This window comes from Hyperoodon ampullatus (genome assembly GCF_949752795.1).
Source record: "Hyperoodon ampullatus genome assembly, chromosome: 16".
Taxonomy (NCBI): domain Eukaryota; kingdom Metazoa; phylum Chordata; class Mammalia; order Artiodactyla; family Ziphiidae; genus Hyperoodon; species Hyperoodon ampullatus.
In genome coordinates this window covers 34,828,511-34,853,622 of record NC_136929.1, presented here as the reverse complement: position 1 = coordinate 34,853,622, position 25,112 = coordinate 34,828,511, and the positions used below count along the sequence as shown (strand labels likewise).

Genomic DNA, 25,112 nt, shown 5'->3' with positions numbered 1-25,112 from the left:
TTAATGCTATAATATTTTCTCACATGTTAACTTTTGAACCTGCTACCTCTCAGGAATCATTTAACTGAGGACCGGTGAATTATCTTTCATTGTAAAAGCCATCTTAGCATTAAAGTCACTTCCAAACACTATTTAAATTTCTACATTTAAAACTACCTTTTAGCTGAAATAATCAAGGAAGAGAAAGTTGCTGGGACATCATTTTTCATCTTTATTGCTTCTTTGAGCAGTGGTTTCATGTCCTGTGAAAAGGTAAAATGTTTTTGGGACACACTTTTTTCTGTATTAAATCTGACAGTCTAATCTCTGTCTTAAGCAAAGAAAAAAATATATATACAAAGGATTTGTATTTAAATGTTTTCCTGGTAGTGCTGAATGATGAAATAATCTCATGAAACTAATAGATAAGTCAATATTAAGGGCACAATAGCTCCTTGTACTTGGCATTGCTAATGCACTCAAGCCTTAGTATTTGGTGTCTTAAAATGTTTGGTGTGTTACGCAGATGACATCAAAAGAGGCAGAGTGAGTCTACACTGTTGGTCAATTGCCATAGAAAAAAGTAATTTAAATGAAATATATTTTTCAGTATACCTAGAAGATTACAGGCCAAAAACTAAAAATGTTCCCTTAATCAAATAACAAATAGGAGCATTTTCTTAGTGTCAAAACATTGGCCATATAACATTTTTTAATAAATATTTGGTCTTAGAGTAGCAGCAAGTAATTCACAATTTCTGGACTTATATGAACAATGGTTCTAATGATTTAGGAATATTTTATTAAATCATCCAACAAATATCATAAGCATGCATATCCACAGAATTTCAGTTGGATATTTATGTGTTCATTTAAAATATTTTAAGCCTTAGTAAATTTATGGCTGGAATGTATAGTCTTTTATATGTTACATGAAAAAAGAAAACTTTTTTTATAAAATTATAATCTGTATACACTCTTGAATGTGAAATGAATTTATATGTAATAAAATCCCATTAGTAATTCCCATTACAAAAATATCAATTTACATCATTTGTTTACTAAAGCAAAACATGACCTTAGAGGAACAGTTGATAATTCTCATTGAAAAAGGAATTCCTGTGAGGCTGTTGAAGCTTAAGGTTCAGGGCCCCTCCTTCTGTGGTCCAGGAAGGGGTTTTAACAATGTGTTCAGGTGGCGATTACATTTTTCTTTCTTAAGTAAAGTCTCATCTTTAAGTCCCACAAAACCTGGTTCACCCCGAGACTCATCATACTTACTGTGAAAAATAAAGTTGATTTATTCTAGAAATAGTAATACACAAATAATCAGAATGAGGTAGAAAATCACTGCAAAAAGCAAAGCAAAACAAAACAAAACAAACCCCAAATCTGTGGAGTATTCCAAAGCAACCTTTGCTACTAGTAAGTTGAATAAACTTCAGCAAGCTACTTAATCTTTCTGGTCCTTGGTTTTCTCATTTGTAAAATTAGGATTCTGGAGTCTCTTAACTACTCTGTAGGTTTAAATATCTATGAGTCTATATAGTTTTTTGTTTTGATTGCTTTAGTGTCCCATTACCACCAGCACATTGAGATGGACATTATTAAAACTGAAGACATTTTTCTATTAAATGTGATTTTAACGTGAGTTTTAAATTGGAACATGGAAGATTAGTGTGATCATTCAGGTTGAAGATATCTATAAAGAAAGATAAAACATAAAGTAAAATAACATCTCCAGACAAACCTACAAAAGTAAAAGCAAGCAATAAATTAGTAGTCATAACCAAAATAATAGGAACTGAAGTGGTACTTTTTCTGTAGTTGATTTAATATTTTTCTTTCTCAGTTATTAGCTCTTTCTGTGTGATTCACCTGAGTGACCAAATTGTCCTCTCTAAAAATCCAATCTTATTCATTTTCTATTCAATATGAAAACGATATCAGGTGAATTTATACCTTTATTATTTGAAATCTGAGCTAAATTCAAATATACCAGGCCAATCATGAATGAGAAATTACCTCAAAATAAATATTTCATTATTACATTTAAAATTCCAATTAAAACATCATTACAGTGTAGGGTTGTAGAGGTCATATAATGTATTCTCCTCCATCTCTTATACTTCAGCTTAAACTCAAAGGATATTTGTTATGTTTTAAAATATATCCATGAGATAATCCAACATCATTGAAACTAATTTGTTTTCAAATAATCTTGTGGTTTGCTACTCAAATATTCTATGCTTCATTTTCACATTTGTGTTTTTACATATTTTACCTTGTTTCCTGAAATGTATTTTTGCTTCTTCAGTTTGACTGACTATTAATTATGGTTCAGTTTTGGCCTCATCTCTCTTTAGAATCCTTTCCTAATTAATCGTTAAAAGAGTTTGATCATAACACTCTTACTTATTGTACTTATAACACTTCTTTTTAATTGTCTTTTAACTTTTTTGGTCTCCCTACTGAGGTGTAGGATCCTTCAGTACAATATCTCATTCATGTTTTTATTCTAACGTGAGTATTGTAGTATGTAGTAGAACAATTTTAATGCTCCTTGAATGATGGAATAATTTAACAAATGAACATTCTCAAAAAACTTTTCTTGTATTCAACGAGACTAATTCTGCTAACCTTATATTTAACTTAATACCTCATCTTAATATTGAAAAATTAAGGAAATTCCAAATTATATGAAATAGAGGGAGATATTTTACTAAAACTAGGTGCTAAAATATATAGCAAAAGAAACAAAGAAAGATAAAAGAGAGGCAAATGTGAGATTGCTACAAAAATGCATACATGTTTGTTATATTAGACTGCAAATTTAATTCTAGACTTTATAACATTTAATTCACAGAGGAAAACCTAGTTACATTATCTACAATATTCTTGGGATAAAAACTGACCAGTTGCTCAGGAAGAGAAAATTAATACTGTGACTCAAATTAAACAGGTATATTTTTCAAGCTTTCTTAATAAAGAGGAAACTTAGTATTCAGATTCTAGTTTCAAGGGTCAATGTTCTAGAGGATCTTTTATTAGCCTTTATCATTTATCAGAGTACAGTGTAGTAAAGGGAATTCTTGCTACTCAGTCAGTAAATTTTGACACCATTGCCAAATACAATACTTCATAGAGGGATAATCTATGATTCTTGACTATCTAAGAGACATGGTATCCACAAATAACAGAGGAGCCATGTTGAAGATAAGTCACACATTTTGTGATATAAAATTTTACTTTCAGAAATGAGTAATAAAGTAAAAAATTATTACCTAACAAAGCACAGAATCACTGTGATTGGATAGATAATTTTTATTTGTAAGAGAACATCTGCAACTATTATATATAACTTGTATGTATAATACTGAAGGTAGGTTTTCTTTCTTACTCATCTCTTTTTCCCCAGCACAAATGGGATTCTTAGCACTAAAAAGTCTTCAGTAAGTGTTTATTCAAACAGAAACATATTTCATTGGAAAGACACCAGGGAATATCTAAGCTTAGAATTCAACAAGTGATAGGACCATAGAAGACTAAATGTATAACGAGGATATTTCACTGATATTTAGAGTTTATAAATCACAATATATAGGGTCATATTCTGTTGAGAAGGGTCTTAGAATTTGTTGTTTCTTTTCTCTTCCTTCATCTTTCCTTCTTCCTTTTCTCCCTTCCTTTCTTTCTTTTTTGCTAGCATTACTAATGATTTGTATATGATATTTCCAACAGGAACTGATAAAATGAAAGGAATAAAAGTTCTAAAATATTCTTTAAAACTGTATACACATGTCTATGTCTATATTATATATGCCTAAGTAATAAGAAAGTTGTCCTTATGACTTTCTGTTTATTCAAATATTAAACTTACAAATGAAAATGGTAGCTATCTGCTCTAAAAACTTCTTGTTATGTCCTATATCTTGTTCACAATTTCCCTATTTTTTCAATCAGACATGCAAAAGTATTTAAAATTGTGGGTCTATGTATATATCTGTGTATGTGAGTATATATTATCAAAATAGTTAAATATGGGCTTCCCTGGTGGTGCAGTGGTTGAGAGCCTGCCTGCTGATGCAGGGCTATGGGTTCATGTCCCGGTCCGGGAAGATACCACAGGCTGCTGAGCGGCTGGGCCAGTGACCCATGGCTGCTGAGCCTGCACGTCCAGAGCCTGTGCTCTACAATGGGACAGGCCACAATAGTGAGAGGCCCGCGTACCGGAAAAAAAAAAAAAGTGTTAAATATTTTATTTGTATCCCCAACTTACTCCATTATATTATTTCCTCTCACAATGTCTGTTTTTTTTAAATCTGATACATAAAACTGAATGGGCAGTTTTGAATTTTGTTGACTTGTGAAAACTGTATAACTTTAAAGAAACCTAAGCCTTCCTGGTCGTGTGATGAAATCTATTTTTTTTAAGTAAAAGAGGCATGAAGAAGACAAAAATACACTGATATAATTAAAGAAACAGAGGCTAAGTTGAAGCAAGTGTTCCTTCTAAGACAATGAAAGCTGACAGTTTCAAATGAGATTTTCTAGTCTAATGGGTTATATCACAAATAAGTGGAAGGTTTTATTAGGCTGATATTTTCTTCAGTCCATTCATTACTTGTTATAATTCCTAAAAGCCAGGGAAAACACTGATAATAATGTCACTTTGGGTTCTCTTTCTTCATACATACATTCAAGAATTTTATTAAGTTAAATGCTTGATATTGTTTTGAAAATGTTCCTTAATATTTTAATTTTAACATCATATTTCCCCTGGTTGGTTTATGAACCTCATTTTTTTTTTTGTTTCCCTGGCAGGTGAGCATATCTGGATGCATATAAACAGATTCCCCCCACCCCATCCTCAGTTCTGACTGAAGTATCCTCAGATTGCTTTAGTAATTTTCCTTTAGTCAAGTATAACAAGCAAGAAGTGGAATTGAACTTCTTAACAACAAGAAGGAGGACAATCCAGTACCATATATGGACTGCCCAAATCTTTGCAAGTGGGAAACAGTCCTGTGTTTGCTCTTTGCAAAGAGACAATCTAATGACTTATTTTTTCCCATAAGGTCAAGAACTCTGTGAGTGTACAACAATTTATTCTCTACCTTTCCTGACAGTCAAGGAGATCTTTGAATCCTGACATTAGAATATTAATTTTTCTTAAGACACTCCTTTCTTTTTTCAATCTCAAGTTTGTGAGAATAGATTTTGAGGTTCACATCCTTGCTGAAATCAACAGAACCAAAATGTCTGAAGATGCCCTTCTTTTCTCCCTTCATACTTGAGTAATAGTTTGACTTGACATAAGTTGAAAACCTTTGTCCATCAGTAGCTATCAAAGGACACTATCAAGAAAGTTAAATTAGAACCCATAGAATGGGATAAAGTATTTGTAGATGTTATGTCTGACAGAGGACACATATATAGAATATAAAATTAACAATTACAAATCAACAATAAAAGAAAAAAATAATCTAAACAAAGACTAGCTAAAATATTTGAATAAAAATTTATCCAAAGATACAAATGGCCAATAAGCACATGAAAACTTTCTCAAAATTATTCATTAGAGAAATGCCTATAAAACCATGAAACACTACTTCATGTACACTAGAATCATTATAATAAAACAAGAAGGAATAGTAACAAGTGTCAAGGATATGGAAAAATTGGTACCCTCATAATTGCTGAGGAGATGGAAAATGGAGCAGCCATTCTGGAAAAAACTTGGCAATTCTTCCAAAAGTTAAAGTTGGAGCCACCATATAATTCAACAATTTTACCCATATGTATATATCCAAGAGAATTGAAGATATATATTCACACAAAAAATACATATGTGAATGTTCAGAGCAGTTTTATTCATAATAACCCAAAAGTGGAAACAAACAAAATGTCCTTCTATTGATGATGTATAAATAAATTGTGGCAGGGAGACCTTCAAGATGGCAGAGGAGTAAGACGTGGAGATCAACTTCCTTCCCACAAATACATCAGAACTACATCCACATGTGGAACAACTACTACAGAACACCTACTGAATGCTGTCAGAAGACCTCCGACTTCCCAAAAGGTAAGAAACTCCCCCACCTATCTGGGTAAAGCAAAAGAAAAAAGAAAAAAAAAAAAACAGAGACAAAAGAATAGGGACGGGGGCCTCCCTGGTGGCGCAGTGGTTGAGAGTCTGCCTGCCGATGCAGGGGATGCGGGTTCGTGCCCCGGTCTGGGAGGATCCCGTATGCCGCGGAGCGGCTGGGCCCGTGGGCCATGGCTGCTGAGCCTGCGCGTCCGGGGCCTGTGCTCCGCAACGGGAGAGGCTGCAACGGTGAGAGGCCCGCGTGCCACAAAAAAAAAAAAAAAAAAAGAATAGGGATGGGACCTGTACCAGTGGGAGGGAGATGTGAAGGAAGAAAGTTTCCACACACTAGGAAGCCCCTTCACTGGCAGAGACAGTGGGTGGCTGGGGCAAAGCTTTGGAGCCATGGAGCAGAGCACAGCAACAGGGGTGCAGAGGGCAAAGCAGAGAGATCCCCACACAAAGGATCAGTGCCAACCAGCACTCACCAACTTGAGAGGCTTGTCTGCTCATCTGCCTGCGTGAGTGGGGGCTGGGAGCTGAACCTCCAGCTTCGCAGGTCAGATCCCAGGGAGAGGACTGGAGTGGTTTGTGTGAACACAGCCTGAAGGAGGCTAATGTGCCACAGCTGGCTGAGAGGTAGTCTTAGACAAAGTCTGGACCTGCTTAAGAGGCAAGAGACCATTGTTTTGGGTTGTGGCACAAGGAGAGGGGAATCAGAGCACCGCCTAAACAAGCTCCAGAGACAGGCATGAGCCACAGCTATCAGTGCAGCCACCAGAGGCAGGCACAAGATGCTTAGGGCACTGCTGCAGCCACCAAGAAGCCAGTGTGCAAGCACAGGTCACTATCCACACCTCCCCTCCTGGGAACCTGTGCAGCCCGCCACTGCCAGGTTCCCATGATTCAGGGACAACTTCCCCAGGAGAACACACAGAACCTCAGGCTTCTGAAATGTCACACTGGCCTCTGTCGCCACAAGCTCACCCCACAACCATACCCCTTCCTCCCCCTGGACTGAGTGAAACAGGGCCCCTACTCAGCTACTACTTTAACCCTGTCCTATCTGAGAGAAGAACAGATGCCCTCAGGCGACCTACAGAGAGACACAGGACCAAATCCAAAGCTGAACACCAGGAGCTCTGCGAACAAAGAAGAGAAAGGGAAATCTCTCCCAGCAGCCTCAGGAGCAGTGGATTAAATCTCCACAATCAACTTGATGTACCCTGCATCTGTGGAATATCTGAATAGACAATGAATCATACAAAAAATGAGGCAGTGTACGTCGGGAGCAACAATATACATATTTTTTTTCCTTCTTTGCTTTTTGTGAGTGTGTATGTGTATGCTTCTCTGTGTTACTTGGTCTGTATAGCTTTGCTTTTACCATTTGTCCTAGGGTTCTGTCTGTCAGGTTTTTTTTTTTCTTTTTTCTTTTTATTTTTAGTGTACGTTTTAGTGCTTGTTATCATTGGTGGATTTGTTTTTTGGTTTAGTTGCTCTCTTCTTTCATTCTTACATTTTTGTTGTTGTTGTTGTTGTTGTACATGGCCCTCTCACTGTTGTGGCCTCTCCCGTTGTGGGGCAAAGGCTCCAGATGCACAGACTCAGTGGCCATGGCTCACGGGCCCAGCCACTCCATGGCATGTGGGATCTTCCCGGACCGGGGCAGGAACCCATGTCCCCTGCATCGGCTGGTGGACTCTCAACCACTGCACCACCAGGGAAACCCCATTCTTACTTTTTTTATTTGTTTTTGTTATTTTTCAATTAAAAAAAAACTCTAACAATTATTTTTATTTTAATAACTTTTATTTTATGTTTTTCTTTCTTTCTTCCATTTTTCTCCCTTTACTTCTGAGCAGTGTGGCTGACAGTCTTGGTGCTCCACGTGGGTGTCAGGCCTGTGTCTCTGAGGTGGGAGAGCTGAGTTCAGGACATGAGTCCATCAGGGATGTCCCAGGTCCATGTAATATCAAATGGTGAAAACTCTCCCAGAGATCTCCATCTCGACACTAAGACACTGCTCCACTCAACGACCAACAAGATACAGCGCTGGACACCCTATGCCAGACAACTAGCAAGACAGGAACACAACCCCACCTATTAGCAGAAGGCTGCCTAAAATCATAAGAAGGTCACAGACACCTCAAAACAAACCACCAGACACAGACTTAACCAGAAGAAAGACAAGATCCAACCTCATTCACCAGAACACAGGCACTGGTCCCCTCCACAAGGAAGCCTACACAGCTCACTGAAAGAACCTTAGCCACTCTGGCAGACCCCAAAAACAACAGGAATTACGAACCTGCAGCCTGAAAAAAGGAGACCCCAGACCCAGTAAGTTAAGCAAAATGAGAAGACAGAGAAACACATAGCAGATGAAGCAGCAAGGTAAAAACCCAACAGACCAAACAAACAAAGAGGAAATAGGCAGTCTACCTGAAAAAGGATTCAGAGTAATGATAGTAAAGATGTTACAAAATCTTAGAAATAGAATGAAGAAAATAAAACAAACTTTTAACAAGGACCTGGAAGAACTAAAGAGCAAACAATGATGAACAACACAATAAATGAAATTAAGAATTCTCTAGAAGGAATCAATAGCAGAAAAACTGAGGCAGAAGAACGGAGAAGTGACCTGGAAGATAAAATAGTAGAAGAAACTACTGCAGAGCAGAATAAAGAAAAAAGAATGAAATGAATTGAGGACCATCCCAGATACTTCTGGGACATTAAATGCAACAGCATTCGGATTATAGGGGTCACCGAAGATGAAGAGAAATAGAAAGGGACTGAGAAAATATTTGAAGAGATTTTAGTTGAAAACTTCCCTAATAAGGGGAAAAAAATAGTTAATAAAGTCAAGGAAGTGCAGAAGTCCCATACAGGATAAATCCAAGGAGAAACACGACAAGACACATATTAATGAAACTATCACATATTAAATGCAAGAAAAATTATTAAAAGCAGCAAGGAAAAAAACAAGAAATAACATACAGGAGAATCCCCATGAGGTAAACAACTGATCTTTCAGCAGAAACTGTGCAAGCCAGAAGGGAGTGGCAGGAAATATTTAAAATGATGATAGGGAAAAACCTACAAAAAGCTTACTCTACCCAGCAAACATCTCATTCAGATTCAATGGAGAAATTAAAAACTTTACAGATAAGCAAAAGCTAAGAGAATTCAACACCACTAAACCAGCATTACAACAAATTCTTAAGGAACTTCTCTAGGCAGGGAACACAAGAGAAGGAAAAGACCTACAATAACAAACCCAAAACAATTAAGAAAATGGTAAGAGGAACATACATATCAATAATTACCTCACATGTAAAGGGAATAAATGCTCCAGCCAAAAGACATAGACTGGCTGAATGGATAAAAAACAAGACCCATATATATGCTGTCTACAAGAGACCCACTTCAGACATAGGAACACATAAAGACTGAAAGTGAGGGGATGGAAAATATACTCCATGTCAATGGAAATCAAAAGAAAGCTGGAGTAGCAATTCTCATATAAGAGAAAACAGACTTTAAAATAAAGACTACTACAAGAGACAAAGAAGGACGCTACATAAAGATAAAGGGATCAATCCAAGAAGAACAAATAACAATTGTAAATATTTATGCATCCAACAAAGGAACATCACAATACATAAGGCAAATGCTAACAGCCATAAAAGGGGAAATCGACAGTAACACATTCAGAGTAGGGGACATTAACACTCCAGTTTCACCAATGGGCAGATCATCCAAAATAAGAATAAATAAGGAAACACAAGCTTTAAATGAAACATTAAACAAGATGGACTTAATTGATATTTATAGGATATTTCATCCAAAAACAAAAGAATACACTTTCTTCTCAAGGGCTCATGGAACATTCTCCAGGATAGATCATATCTTGGGTCACAAATTAAGCCTTGGTAAACTTAAGAAAACTGAAATTTTATCAAGTATTTTTTTCCAACCACAACGCTATGAGACTAGATATCAATTATGGGAAAATATTTGTAAAAAATACAAACACATGGAGGTGAAACAATACACTACTTAAAAATCAAGAGATCACTGAAGAAATCAAAGAGGAAGTCAAAAACTACCTAGAAACCAATGGCAATGAAAACAGTATGGCCCAAAGCCTATGGGATTCAGCAAAAGCAGTTCTAAGAGGGAAGTTTATAGCAATACAACCCTACCTCAAGAAAGAAGAAACATCTCAAATAAATAACCTAACCTTACACCTAAAAGGATTAGAGAGAAAAGAACAAAAATATCCCAAAGTTAGCAGAAGGAAAGAAATCATAAAGATCAGAGCAGAAATAAATGAAAAACAAAATGAAGGAAACAATACCAAAGATCAATAAAACTAAAAGATGGTTCTTTGAGAAGATAAACAAAATTGATAAACCATTAGTCAGACTCATTAAAAAAAAAAAGAAGACTCAAATCAATAGATTTAGAACTGAAAAAGGAGAAGTAACAACTGACACTGCAGAAATACAAAGGATCATGAGAGATTACTACAAGCAACTATATGCCAATAAAATGGACACCTGGAAGAAATGGACACATCCTTAGAAGAGCACAACCTTCCGAGACTGAACCAGGAAGAAATAGAAAATATAAGCAGACTGCTCACAAACACTGAAATTGAGACTGTGTTTAAAAATCTTCCAACAATCAAAAGCCCAGGACAAGATGGCTTCACAGGCGAATTCTGTCAAACATTTAACAAAGAGCTAACACCTATCATTCTCAAACCCTTCCAAAATTTAGCATAAGGAGAAACACTCCCAAACTCATTCTATGAGGCTGCCATCACCCTGATACCAAAACTAGACAAATATGTCACAAAGAAAGAAAACTACAGGCCAATATCACTGATGAACATACATGCAAAAATCCTCAACAAAATACTAGCAAACAGTATCCAAGAGCACATTAAAAGGATCATGATCAACTGGGGTTTATCCCAGGAATGCAAGGATCCTTCAATATACTCAAATCAATCAATCAATGTGATACACCATATTAACAAATTGAAAGATAAAAACCATATGATCATATCAATAGGTGCAGAAAAAAGTTTTTGGCAGAATTAAACACCGATTTATGATAAAAACCCTCTAGAAAGTAGGCATAGAGGGAAGATACCTTAACATAATAAAGACCATATACAAGAAACACACAGCCAAACTCATTCTCAAAGGTGAAAACCTGAAACAATTTCTACTAATATCAGGAACAAGACAAGGTTGCACACTCTCGCCACTATTATTCGACATAGTTTAGAAGTTATAGCCACAGCGATCAGAGGAGAAAAATAAATAAAAGTAATCCGAATTGGAAAAGAAGAAGTAAAGCTGTCACTCTTTGCAGATAACCATGATACTACACATAGAAAATCCTAAAGATGCTATCAGAAAACTACTAGAGCTAATCAATAAATTTGTTAAAGTAGCAGTATACAAAATTAATACACAGAAATCTCTTGCATTCCTATACACTAATAAAGAAAAATCTGAAAGAGTAATTAAGGAAACACGCCCATTTACCATTGCAACAAAAAGAATAAAATACCTAGGGACAAACCTACCTAAGGAGACAAAAGACCTGTAAGCAGAAAACTATAAGACACTGATGAAAAAATTAAAGATGATACAAAGAGCTGGAGCGATATACCATGTTCTTGGATTGAAGAAATCAACATTGTGAAAATGACTATACTACTCCAAACAATCTACAGATTCAGTGCAAGCCCTGTCAAACTACCAATGGCATTGTTCACAGAATTAGAATAAAAACTTTCAAAATTTGTATGGAACCTCAAAAGACTCTGAATAGCCAAAGCAATCTTGAGAAAGGAAAATGAAGCTGGAGGAGTCAGGCTCCCTGACTATAGACTATACTACAAACTACAGTAATCAAGACAGCATGGTACTGACACAAACACATAAATATAGATCAATGGAAGAGGATAGAAAGCCCAGAGTCAAACCCATGCACATATGGTCTCCTTATATTTGATAAAGGAGGCAAGAATATATAATGGAGAAAAGACAACCTCTTCAATAAGTGATGCTGGGAAAACTGGACAGCTACATGTAAAAGAATGAAATTAGCACACTCCCTAACATCATACACAAAAATAAACTCAAACCGGATAAAAGACCTAAATGTAAGACCAGACACTATAAAACTCTTAGAGGAAAACAGAGGCAGAACACTCTATGACATAAATCACAGGAAGATCCTTTTTGACCCACCTCCTAGAGAAATGGAAATAAAAACAAAAATAAACAAATGAGATGTAGTGAAAGTTAAAAGTTTTTGCACAGCAAGGGAAACCATAAACAAGATGAAAAGACAACCCTAAGAATGGGAGAAAATATTTGCAAATGAAGCAACTGACAAAGGATTAATCTCCAAAATATACAAGCAACACATGCAGCTCAATATCAAAAAAACAAACAAAGCAATCCAAAAATGAGCAGAAGAGACCTAAATAGACATTTCTCCAAAGAAGATATACAGATTGCCAACGAACACATGAAAGAATGCTCAACATCATTAATAATTAGAGAAATGCAAATGAAAACTACAATTAAATATCACCTCATAGCAGTCAGAATGGCCATCACCAAAACTTCTACAAACAATAAATGCTATAGAGGGTGTGGAGAAAAGGGAACCCTCTTGCACTGTTGGTGGGAATGGACATTGATACCACCACTCTGGAGAACAGCATAGAGCTTCCTTAAAAACCTAAAAATAGAACTACCATCTACCCCAAAAACCCCACTACTGGGCATATACCCTGAGAAAACCATAATTCAAAAAGAGTCATGAACCACAATGTTCATTTCAGCTCTATTTACAATAGCCAGGACATGGAAGCAACCTAAGTGTCCATTGACAGACAGATGGATAAAGAAGATGTGGCACATATATAAAATAGAATATTACTCAGCCATAAAAAGAAACGAAATTGAGTTATTTCTAGTGAGGTGGATGGACCTAGAGTCTATCATACAGAGTGAAGTAAATCAGAAAGAGAAAAAGAAATATCGTATGCTAACACATATATATGGTATCTTAAAAAAATAAATAAATAAAGGTTCTGAAGAACCTAGGAGCAGGACAGGAATAAATATGCAGATATATATAATGGGCTTGAGGACACAGAGAGGAGGAAGTGTAAGCTGGGACAAAGTGAAAGACTGGCATGGACTTATATATCCTACCAAATGTAGAATAGATAGCTAGTGGGAAGCAGCTGCATAGCACAGGTAGATCTGCTTGGTGCTTTGTGACTACCTAGAGGGGTGAGATAGGGAAGGTGAGAGGCTGGTGAAAGATGGAGGAAATATGGAGATTATATATATATATATATATATATATATATATATATATATATATATATATTTGAATTACTTTGTTATAAAGCAGAAATTAACACACCATTTTAAAGCAATTATACTCCAACAAAGATGATAAAAAATGTGGCAAATCCTTACAGTGGAATATTATTCAATCAGAAAAATAATGAAGTACTAATACAGGCTATGAAACGGATGAATCTTGAAAACCTTATGTTATGTGAGAGAAACCATACACATAAAGCCACAAATTATGATTCTCTTTATATGAAATGTCCAAAATTAGCATTTCCATAGAGACAGAAAATAAATTATTTTTTGCTAATGGGTGTAGGGAGATGGGGCAATGACAAACAACTACTATTGGTTACAAGGTTGTTTTTCAGGATGATAAAATGTTTTGGAGTTTGATAGTGGTGATGGCTACACAACTCTGTGAAAAGACTCAAAAATACTCAATTCTATACTTTAACACTTAATTTTATCTCAATTGAAAATTAAACAAACAAAAATAAAACACCCCCTACCATATATTTATCATACTACATGGAGCATGGCATATAGAAAACCCATAATATACACTAGCTATATAACTGTTTTATCAATTTGTCTTAAAATGACAATTGCAAACAGTGGATGGTAGTAATGCCTTTTTCAATTTTATACAATGTAAAATGTGGTGGGAAAGAAGACATGATACATAGAATTATGTGTTCCAAAGACATAATGCTAAAATAAAAACTCAGCATATTGAGACAACTGTAGTCTTAATTATCTTCATTCTCTAGATAAATGCATTACTCCCTGATGTCACAGACTTAACATGAATACAATTTTATATGCTATTTTTTCCAGCACAAGAAGTGTTCTTCATTTACTGGTTGCTATGAAACATTTTTGGCCACATACTCAACCTTAGCAACAGAAGAACTCACGTGGCTTTCTCGCATAATCATGTAAGGATTTCTTTTTTTTCAAAGAAATCAAGGTGGGGGAAAGCTATATAGGTCAAAGAAATTATTTTGAGTTTTTATTTTATATTTTAAAATTTTACTTTATACTCTAGCTCCTTGTCACTTGAATGTATAATATGGGATACATAGGCAATATTGCAATCTCACTGCATACCACAAGGTAGGTGTTTTTTAACTATGACAAATAAAAAGGTACATTCTAGTTTCTGAACAAATAAAAGACTAGTACCGATGGCTGTTGGTTTACACTCAAACCCAATATTGGTTATTACACTGAAGGAAGAGTCATAGTATAGTGATTAGAGAAACAGAGTCAGTTGTTACTTCCTGAGTAAGCCAAAAATTCATGGCACTGCCTTGGGGGAATAACTTGGAGGAAATTTTTATTTGTGTTCTTTTTCCTATGCCATATTGTTCTCTTCAAAAGAGCTACTGCATTTTGCATACTGCCAGGCAGTTAATCAGCTGTGTCCATTCGGCTCTTGCCATAATTTGTTGATAACAGGACTTTGCTGTCAGTCAGGCTTCAACTAATTGGACCTTGGATTGGCATCCAAGTCAAAGGCAGTTTTCTATGTACTGGGCATTGCTAGCAATCTATGAGGCTCTTTGAGATGAGATTTGTCCCAAGAAATGATGCTCTATGCCATAATTTTACCTATTAACTCAATCAGGTAAGATCTTGAGGAGTACTGTAGTGGAGAATTAAAAAAAAAACTGACAGGAAGCAATAACCACTAGGAAGTAAATCACAGAGGAAGTCAATGGATGAGATATGGAGAAGACGTGAGCTATTTGATAATGGAACTGAAGCAGAACAAAAACAAAACAGGAGAGGCTTAAGCATGAAAATAGTGGACTACTAGAGTTGGTATAGGGTCACTAAAATTTGTGAGAAATGCTGTATTATATATCAGATGTGTTTGATACTTGGATCATATAGTTTTCTATACAGCTTTACTTCCACAATGGATTCTTTACAAAATAAGACAGACTAAAAGACAGTATCTAAGATTACCATCCTGCTCAGCACTGGTTCCTAAAAGGTCAGCAGCCTATGTGATAGTATTTGAGGCAAACCATAACATTATATACTTTAAACATCTAAAATTATACCACTTAAGGTGTATTCTTGGTGAAATGTTTTCAAGTATGTTCTCTTGATATACAAATATCCTACCTAATTGAACTTTAGAATTCCTTAATAGAAAGGAATTGAATTGTCTAAAAAAGGAAGAAAGACATGAAATTCCAAAAATTCCAATCCAGTGTGTTTATTCTGTATATTTCCCCCAAACAGGAACATAGATAGTTAGATAGCTTGCTAATAAAAGCAATACGTAGAGCTTTTACATGGACACATAAGCCAAAATTCTTCAATATATTTGAAAATATGTATAAGAAAACTTTTATATAATATTACCTGGGAAAATGATTTGCTGTTCATATTTTCCATATTATAATTGGGGGCTATATGATTTAAAATATTTATACAATTTTTATTTAAAACACAAACTTTTAGAGCTTGAAAAATTTCCCAAACATTTATTACTATTTCTTAATTTTACTAATGAGCAAACTGAAGAAAGAGGAGGTAAACCAGAAGAACAAAAAGTAAGTTGCTTTAGTTCAGAGCTATTTTATTTATTTTCATTTAAAAATTTTTCTTAGATGGTGACAGACAAGAATAAGAAATGCAGTGCTGAAGATCTCAAAGTTGAAGTATCAATATTTGTTTTTGAAATACCCTATAATTTTGCTTACCTATGAATGTCTAAATCAGTACATTTGTAATTAAACTTCAATATCTTTCTAATGTGTATTTCTAAATATATGAAAGGTACTTAGTCAACTATCTGGACTATTTCAGGTCTTCAAAAAAACGAATTAGCACTTCTTACAATCCATATGATAAGAAGTACAAATTCAGGAACTATCTTTATTAAATTACTCTTTTTTCAAATATTTGTATAGGATTTTACAATTTACAAGTGATTTCATATTCATTATCTTCCTCAGATTTTTATCTAATTAATAACCTTGAATCAGTGGCAAATCAGGAAACGGAGGCTCATAGTTTAACTGCTGGGCCCAAATCATGACAATATTAAATGGTAGGTTCAAAACTCACACTCAGAACATCTGAATCCAAATATAGTTCTCCCCATCTCCAAGTTACTCCATAGTAGAGATCGAGTGAATCCTATCATATTGACCCCTGGTGCCTATTGATGTGTCACTCTTTTTCTAAACCTGTGTTGCCTGCTCTCCATGGACCTTTCAAGGTGGAATCAATTAAGTGCAAAGATATAGCTAGATTTGTCTGTCCAGTAACGTAGGAGCGAGCCACCTTAATTAAGTTTTCCTCAATTCACATTAACTGTTTCTTCCTCTAGGCTGCATTACTCTGGTCTCTCCATGATAGTTCTGCATTTTTTTCTTCATACCAAATGAATTTTACATGTTGTATGAATATCAGAATGTGAAAACTTTGAGAATAACTTGATATCTACTCATCTTTGTATATTTAACATCACTCTCAACAGTTTAATGCATATTGGTCAACACAGGAAAATATCAAGAATTAAAAACATATATATGCTCCAAATAAGCCCACAATTTACCTAAAGTTAATGATAATTGATAACAGTAATACTATATTTTAGCATACATTTTTACTATCAATAAAATATTTTCTAAAAATAATATCAATAAAGTAAGAATCTTACCTAGACCATGCCTATGTGTTGACATTGGTGGTAAGACAGTCCAAGTCTTGGTTTTGGGGTTGTAACATTCAACACTGTTCAATGTCTTTAAGCCGTCTCGACCTCCAATTACAAAGAGTTTGTCATCAATAACAGCCACACCAAACTGCAGTCTCCTGCCGTTCATCATCCCTGCCTGGATCCACAAATTTGTTCTGAGGTCATATTTCTCTATGGTTGTAGCTCCTGACAAAACATAAAATCACATAGTCACCATTGACTACTAATCCAACAAAGAATCTTCCCAAGACACTGTACAAATTAGGATGTGAAAACATTCTTGTCATGTTCATTTTTCTTGAAGAAAAAAAATGGCAGAAAAATGAAGTGATATAAGTACTTTATTTTCTCTTCTTGGCAGACACTAATGATAAAATAGACACATATGTTCAGCTTGTTTGAATTACATAATGGTCTCATGCTAAATTATTGATTCAATAGAATCATTGTTGGGCATGACACAGTTCTGGGAGTAGATTTTACAACTTCCCTTTATCACTGTTTGTTATAAAAAAATGCAACATAATCCTAGCTTAAAAAGACATTTATTAAAGCCCTTTTAAATAGCTAAGCTATGTATGTTATCTGTATAATTTCTAAAAGTGAAGAGAAGTTAATAAATTCTTTACCAAATTTCTCTTTAATTTTGTTTTATGCCTTAAATAGCAGAAGGGTTTAAAAGTCAATTTTAGGATATGTAAACAAATGTCAGCTGTGCTTTTTTTTAAACCTTATTTTTAAAAAATGCATTCGGAAAATAGCAATAGAATTTAGAGACATAAAATGATCTTCTATCCTTATCAACTGTTAGAATCTCTAAATAAAATAGCTTATCTTTCCTAAAAGCTTTTTATGTATAAATTTGAAAAATGCAGTAAATCTGACTAATAAAATAGAAATCGAAAGAATAAGCTAAATTGCTGATGAGGTATGTTTTAAGGGATTCAGTTAAACATTTCACATTAAAAATATTTACCTTGAACTAGTTCAAAACTGTTTATATAAAATATAAACCAGCAAACATTGATCTTGCTTCAGTGTTTGATCTTAATGTTTACACTCACATTCAGCTATGTTTCATTTTTAGTAATTAAATATCCCTACATTTACAAGTCAACATTCTTGTGTACTTTTACTTATGCACTAAAGATGTTTTACTTGTAATGTATTACAAGTTTGCAAACTAGGGAAGACATTCCTCAGGGGACTCATTTACTCTGTAGAACATAACCAGCAATGAACTAAATAAATATAAACAACTTGGCAGTAAAAGTTTTGCTAATTGAAGTAAAATGGTATAATTTATGCTCAATTTTTATTCAAAAGTGACAAAGCTGTAACTATATAAATACTGAGTTAGAATGAATTAAATCTGTTTTTTTGAAGTTACTAAATATATGAGCTAATTTTCATACAACTAAACATGAAGTATTATAAGACTATTATTATTTTTAGAATAAAAATAAACTGAAATATTCATAAAAGTCATTTGATACTGTTTAGTAACATAAGATATATTATTTAAACAAAAGTGCTTCTTTTATGCTTAAATGTATTTATTATGTTTTATTGGTATGTTAAATGTTTTATTCAAATATGTACAAATTGAAATTCCAAGGTGAATTAAAGTATTAAATAATGTCAAGGTCATGTGAATTCTCAAAGCTTGATAGCATTGGTATTCCATGAATGCCTAACTAAAAATTGAGTTGTATGCAAATACCTCTCTCTTATGACTAACTCTTGACAAATCATGGCAGAAGAAATAGTGTAACCTAATCCTAATTAACCCAATCCCAAGAGACACGTATTTTGCAGGTCTGGAAGTAAATATCTTCCACTACTTTCTTCTCCAAAACCTTGGTCAAATTCTTTGCAGGGTGTTTAAGGTACATTCATCCTTCTCAGAGAAAATCATTGAGAATGTGTGAGGTTAAGGGCCTCTGAGTAATATAAGGTTTTGGTATAAAAAGGGGAAAGTGAGGAATTGTTTTGCGTTTCAAAGTTTCATTGAAACAAGCTAGATGTGTCTACAACCTCAACACATGGCAGGATTTTTTTACTTTTACAGTTTTTTTCCTCTAGCTGCAGTTTTCAGAGGTGACCTATATATTTTATTATTCTAAAGTTGCTACATCAGAAGTAGGAGTGAATTCCTCTTTTCCTTTTTTTTTTTTTTGAATTTAGAAGCTGTGTTAATTTACTATGGCTGCTGAGAAAAACTATCTCAAATTTAGCAGTTTAACAAACATGCATTTATTATCTTACAGTTCTGCAGGTCAGAAGTTCAAATTACATTTTGTGCTAAAATCAGGGTGTTGGCAGGGTTTTCTTTTCTTTCAGGAGGCTCTAGAGAAGATCTATTTTCACTCCACTCTTCAATTTTGCTTAGTCAAAAAAAGTTTCATAATACAAAACAAAGATTTCTTGATTTGTAGAGCTTACTTATAGTAACCAATAAGTTGATTATTTTCTTATTCAGACTGTAATATAAATGTTTTGTCTAGTTTTTAATGATCACAAAGTTAAAAATATGCTTGCTCTTTTTCTAATGAAAGTTATTAGTGTTAATATTCTTTAAGGTATTTTCTCACCAGCATACTTCATTATTTGTCCGTATAAACTTCCCAACTGTATTATACTTTTAAAAATTTATCAATTTGTTTGTGAGTTCTGTTGTTTTCTTTTGCTTATAAGAGTGTATGTATTCCCTTGGTGGTTTCCCAAGTTAGAGGAAGAAGGACAAAGCCATTCTCTCTGAGCAACGTTATCCTGAGCTGTTCCTTAAAGTAAAGGCAATATTTGTCATTACATAAATTAAAAACAGAATATGAACAAGAGTGGGCTACTGTGCTGGTAAGTAATACAGTTGAAAGAAATAAAAAAAGAAAGTTTATTTTAAGACATAGTTACTCTCGGGTTCATGAAACCATCTCTGGTTATCTCAAATAGCTGCAAAGCAGAGGCACAACTCTAAAATGTGTGACTGCAGGCACAATAGCATCCAGACTGCTTTCATAAACTCTCTGTCAATAATCTGAATGAACTTGGAAGATGGCCTCCAGCTGCAGATGAGAACACAGCCTCGCCACCCCCTTGTTTTCAGCCTTTTGAGATCTTGAGCAGAGAATTCAGGCGTGTTTCCTGGACTTCTGACCTACTGTGAGCTAAAAGATGGCAATTGTTTTAAACAGGTCTTTATGGCAATGTGTTACAGCAGCAATAGAGTTTACTTTAATTTGCATTTAAAAAATTATAAAGTATTTGTTTTCCAAGTTCAATAACATAACTAGAAGGTATTAGATAAAATATGACTACAAAAATGTTTTCCTCATGACAAAACAAATAGCAGGCTCCTTTCTCAAAACATAAAACGGAGAATAAGTGCTCAAGATGTTATTAAAGTGTGGTTCTGGGTCTCTTTGGAGTTGTTCATTCATACAGCCAAATGTGATTATTTGGAGAAGAAAAATAGGAATTAATACTTGCACGTTCTATTTTGGCATTACAGACAGCAGGACTTATTCCATATCTATAATTCAAATAATTAGCAATCTTATTTAACTTGAACACAACACAGAATAAAATGATAGGAGTTTTCTGAACAGACAAAACAAATGTCATAAAAAATATCCAAGAAACAATGTAAAGCTCTTATTCACCTCAATAGAAAGGACCTCAGGTATTCTCACAGAGCCTTTTTACTATAATTTTAATACAATGCTAATAAGCTTAGTTACTTGATTTTCAAGACTTGTTACAAACCTACAAGTCAAAATGATCTGGGGAAGTTGAAAATAGCAATAGCTGATAGTGAAGGAATAACCAGAAAAAAAATTGTTTTAACTCAAATAGAGCAATCATTTATAGCTATTGGAAAAAAAAAAAAACACATTATATAATGACTAAAGAGCATTTTGGCCCAATAATAATGGTGATCCTGATGCCATTTGGAAAATGGCAAAATCATTTGTAAAAGGTTAAATTAGTCAGATGTATTCTTTTTAAGAAAATGGTAAATATTGAGAAGCATTCTGAAAAATTTTTAAGGCAAAAGATATGTTTCATGATACTTAAAATAAGACATCAAGCTTTAAATAAGGTATTATTATAAAAATTACTTATTTCTTGAATTTTTCATAGAATAAAATTTTCATTGACTTTCTTGTATCTACATACTTATGAAAAATATAACTTCGAGATAACATTCTTACACTTATATAAAAAAGTATTATTGCAGAGAAAATATTTTTCAAGCACAAATAGAAGTCTTTACTTTTTAGGTAATTCGTTATATTTTATTAGGATGGCATTGTAACATTCCATAATCATCAAAATACTTTCATGTGCACCAAGTAAACAACCAATTAAATTCTACATTCCCCCAGTATAAATATTTGTAAAATGATAATAAACTGATAAATAGCTATGTACAGACAGTTCCCGACTTTCAATGGTTTGACTTATGAATTCTCTGACTTATGATGGTGTGGAAGTGATAGGTATTCGATAGAAATTGTAAGTTAAATTTTGAATTTTAATCTTTTCCTGGGCCAGCAATATGCAGTACAATACTCTCTTGTGAAGGTGGGCAGGACAGTGAGCCACAGTTCCCAGTCAGCCATATGATCACGAGAGTAAACAACTGATAACTCTTACAGCCATTCTGTTTTTCACTTTCAGACAGTATTCAAAAAACTACATAAGATTTTCAACACTATACTATAAAATAAGCTTTGTGTTAGATGATTATGCCCAACTGTAGTCGAATGTAAGTGTTCTGAGAATGTTTACGGTGGGCTTGGCTAAGTTCTGATGTTCTGTAAGTTAGGTGTATTAAATGAATTTTCAACTTACTATACCTTAAACTTGCAATGGGGTTATCAACATGTAATCCCATCATAAGCTGAAGATTTGTATAGAGATATAAATGTATATATATCATTAAGCTTAATGCTAGATTTTGAAGTAGGTATATACATCTCAAAAACCAAGCATTTTGCTTAGTTTATACTAATTTCACTAAAATCAAGAAATACAAAAGGATGTCAACTTATTGGCTCATAACCAAGGGAAACAAAAGTATGGAATATCATTTTAATTATTTGTATTTCATGTAATGGTCCACCTTAATAATTAAAAATTATTATCTTTAAAATCTTAGAAAAAATTTAAAATTTCTGGAAGTTGGAAAATAAGTAAAATACAAAAATCCATGCAATTTTTAAAAATGAAAATAACCAGATTGTGTAAAGAACAGAAGAACCTATTTAAATAGCACCACTAAAAGTAAATTACCTAAAAATAAAATCAGAAATATAGGTTAAAAATCTAGATAAAGAAAAAAAGTAAAACTCTGTTGAATAATGTCAGTTTGAATGAATACAAAGAATCATACTAATTTTGAATGAGATGGTTTGTTATTGTGCAAATGATAATTATTATCTTATAATCACAATTTATATAATAATATTTGTACAAGGTATTTATAAAATTATACTTGTGTTTCTCTGGAAATTTGAAAGTCAAATATTAGGAAATACATTTTTAAAAGCCAGACAATCTCCAATACAAAGGAATCTTGAGGAAAAAATGGCCTACCAGATATTAAAAAGTATTGTGTAACTAGACATTTTAAAAAGATGGCTTTATTATGAATGAAAACTGTTATATTAATAAATATGAAAAGAAAGCCAGAAATAACTCTAATACATGTGAGTATAATATAATAAAAATGGCAGTTCAAATCAGTGAAAAAACATTTCATTATTCAAATAAATAGTGTTCAGATAACCAGTTGTCCTCTGGAGAAAAATAAATAACTTAGATTCCTGCCTTACTTGTTAAACCAGAATGAGGTTTAGATGAGACAGGGCTAGAGCATAGCACACAGTGCCACAGAACTAGCACATGTGTGGTTCTCTTATCAGGGCTCCACATGCATTAACAGGGACGGGGATTTTAAGTAACCTGCCTTCGGTCACAGTCTACTACAACCTTAAGCATCCTAGAAGATGAAAACGTAGTTGATGAACTTTCACTTCTAGGTGGGCCCAAGATCAAAAGTCCATGAGAGAGAGCATGAGACACAGAAATTTTTAAGTATATGTATATATATATATATATATATATATATATATATATATATATATGATCATTAATCACCACAATATAAAATATAGTTACATCAAAAATATACCAATTTAAAAAACCCAAAGACTGAAAACATTAACAACAAAAATGTTTTATAAATATAACAGGGAGTGAATTTCCTTGATATGTTAAAAACTTTTATAAATCAAGAAGCAAATTAGGAGATAATTATTTAATAGAAAAACAATATGAATACCATGTAAATGTTGAAATATTACTTAAGCTTTCCTAAAATTAAATAATAATTTTATTAAATAATCAATAATTTATTTATTAATAATCATTAAATTTCCAAAAAAATAGAAAATCTATAATTTTGATATTCATATCAAAACCAACTGATTGATATTAAATCAATGCAACTATTATGGGAGGTGTGGAGTGTGTGCGTGTGTGTGTGTAATAAAATACATGGAGCATTTAGGAAATGGAGGGAGTTGAATTTTTGATTTGTAACTTCCTATTTTAAAGAGTTTGCCATAAACACATCTTAGTTCTATTATTAAAATACTAATTCATTATTTTTAAAAGCAGCTTTTGGTGTTGCTAAAGATGTCATAGGAAAGAGACTTTAAAAAAGCAACTCAAAGCTTGTAGTTATTATTTCTATTATTATCACTAAGTCACCATTTTACAGTAAAAAGCTCATGTATTAAAATAACTTTATAGCAAAAGAACACATATTAAAACATTATTACAAGTATACTTAATTTTCTTCATTTTCTTAATAAATGTTCACTGAACATAAACTCATACTACTTGAATTTTCCAATTAAATATTTATTTTTATAACTAACATTTGCCTAAATTAAGCCAAGCCCTTGTTATTTATATTATTATTAAAATACTCTTTTAAGATACTTCTTAAAAACCTTTTTAAAAGTTTTAAAACTTTTCAAAACACTTTCCATATAACATTTATTAGAATTTTTCTACCCTTTGTGAATGAAAGGAAATGTCAGCACTTGTGAATGAAAGGAAAAATGACTATTATGACAACTGGGTTCTAGTTGTAGTATTACTGACTGTATGACACAAACAAAGGTCATTCAAATGCCTTTTCATCAGTATAGTAAAAAAACATGAGAGCCCATTGATCTCCACCTAAACTATAGACTCTTGGAAAGTACATTTTTGTCTTTTTCATAAATGAGCACCCACCCTTACAAAGATATATTAATTGAAGGCTCTCTATGACCTACTGATGTTTATTCAAATTGAGGGTTTATATGAGTACCACATTAGGTGAAAATGCAGTGACGTCTACTTATGTCTAAATCTTTTTTGTTTTTTTTTTTGCGATCCGCAGGCCTCTCACTGTTGTGTCCTCTCCTGCTGCGGAGCACAGTCTCCAGACACGCAGGCTCAGTGGCTATGGCTCACGGGCCCAGCTGCTCCACGGAATGTGGAATCTTCCCGGACAGGGGCACGAACCTGTGTCCCCTGCATCGGCAGGCAGACTCTCAACCACTGCATCACCAGGGAAGCACATGTCTAAATCTTTTACTTCTCCTTCTCTGTGAGTCTTTTTCATGGAAGTAAGCTGAGGTAGCCCTGAGAACTCTCTCTTTCTTTGACAGAGAAGAACCACACAGTGGAGGATTAAGATCTAGTACTTATGAAACATGCATAAACACACACAGGCTTTTTTCCCTGTGGGTCTGTAAAAGGAGATTTGATTTAGAAAAAGGATGTACTTATGTATTGAACATTTACTGGGAGATTGATCAAAAAGAATGTACTCGCTACAAAGAAT

At 33.7% G+C, this 25,112-nt stretch overlaps 1 protein-coding gene across 2 annotated transcripts in view; it reads right to left on the bottom strand.

The window, feature by feature from the left end:
• Positions 1 to 25,112, bottom strand: part of KLHL1 (kelch like family member 1) — a gene marked incomplete at both ends in the record, with an annotated part of 395,165 nt that overhangs the window by 58,579 nt on the left and 311,474 nt on the right. For both annotated transcript variants that reach the window (XM_079721747.1, XM_079721748.1), the window contains one exon: positions 17,165 to 17,389. In XM_079721747.1, the coding sequence (XP_079577873.1) occupies positions 17,165 to 17,389 (225 nt within the window). The remainder of the gene's footprint in view (positions 1 to 17,164; positions 17,390 to 25,112) is intronic.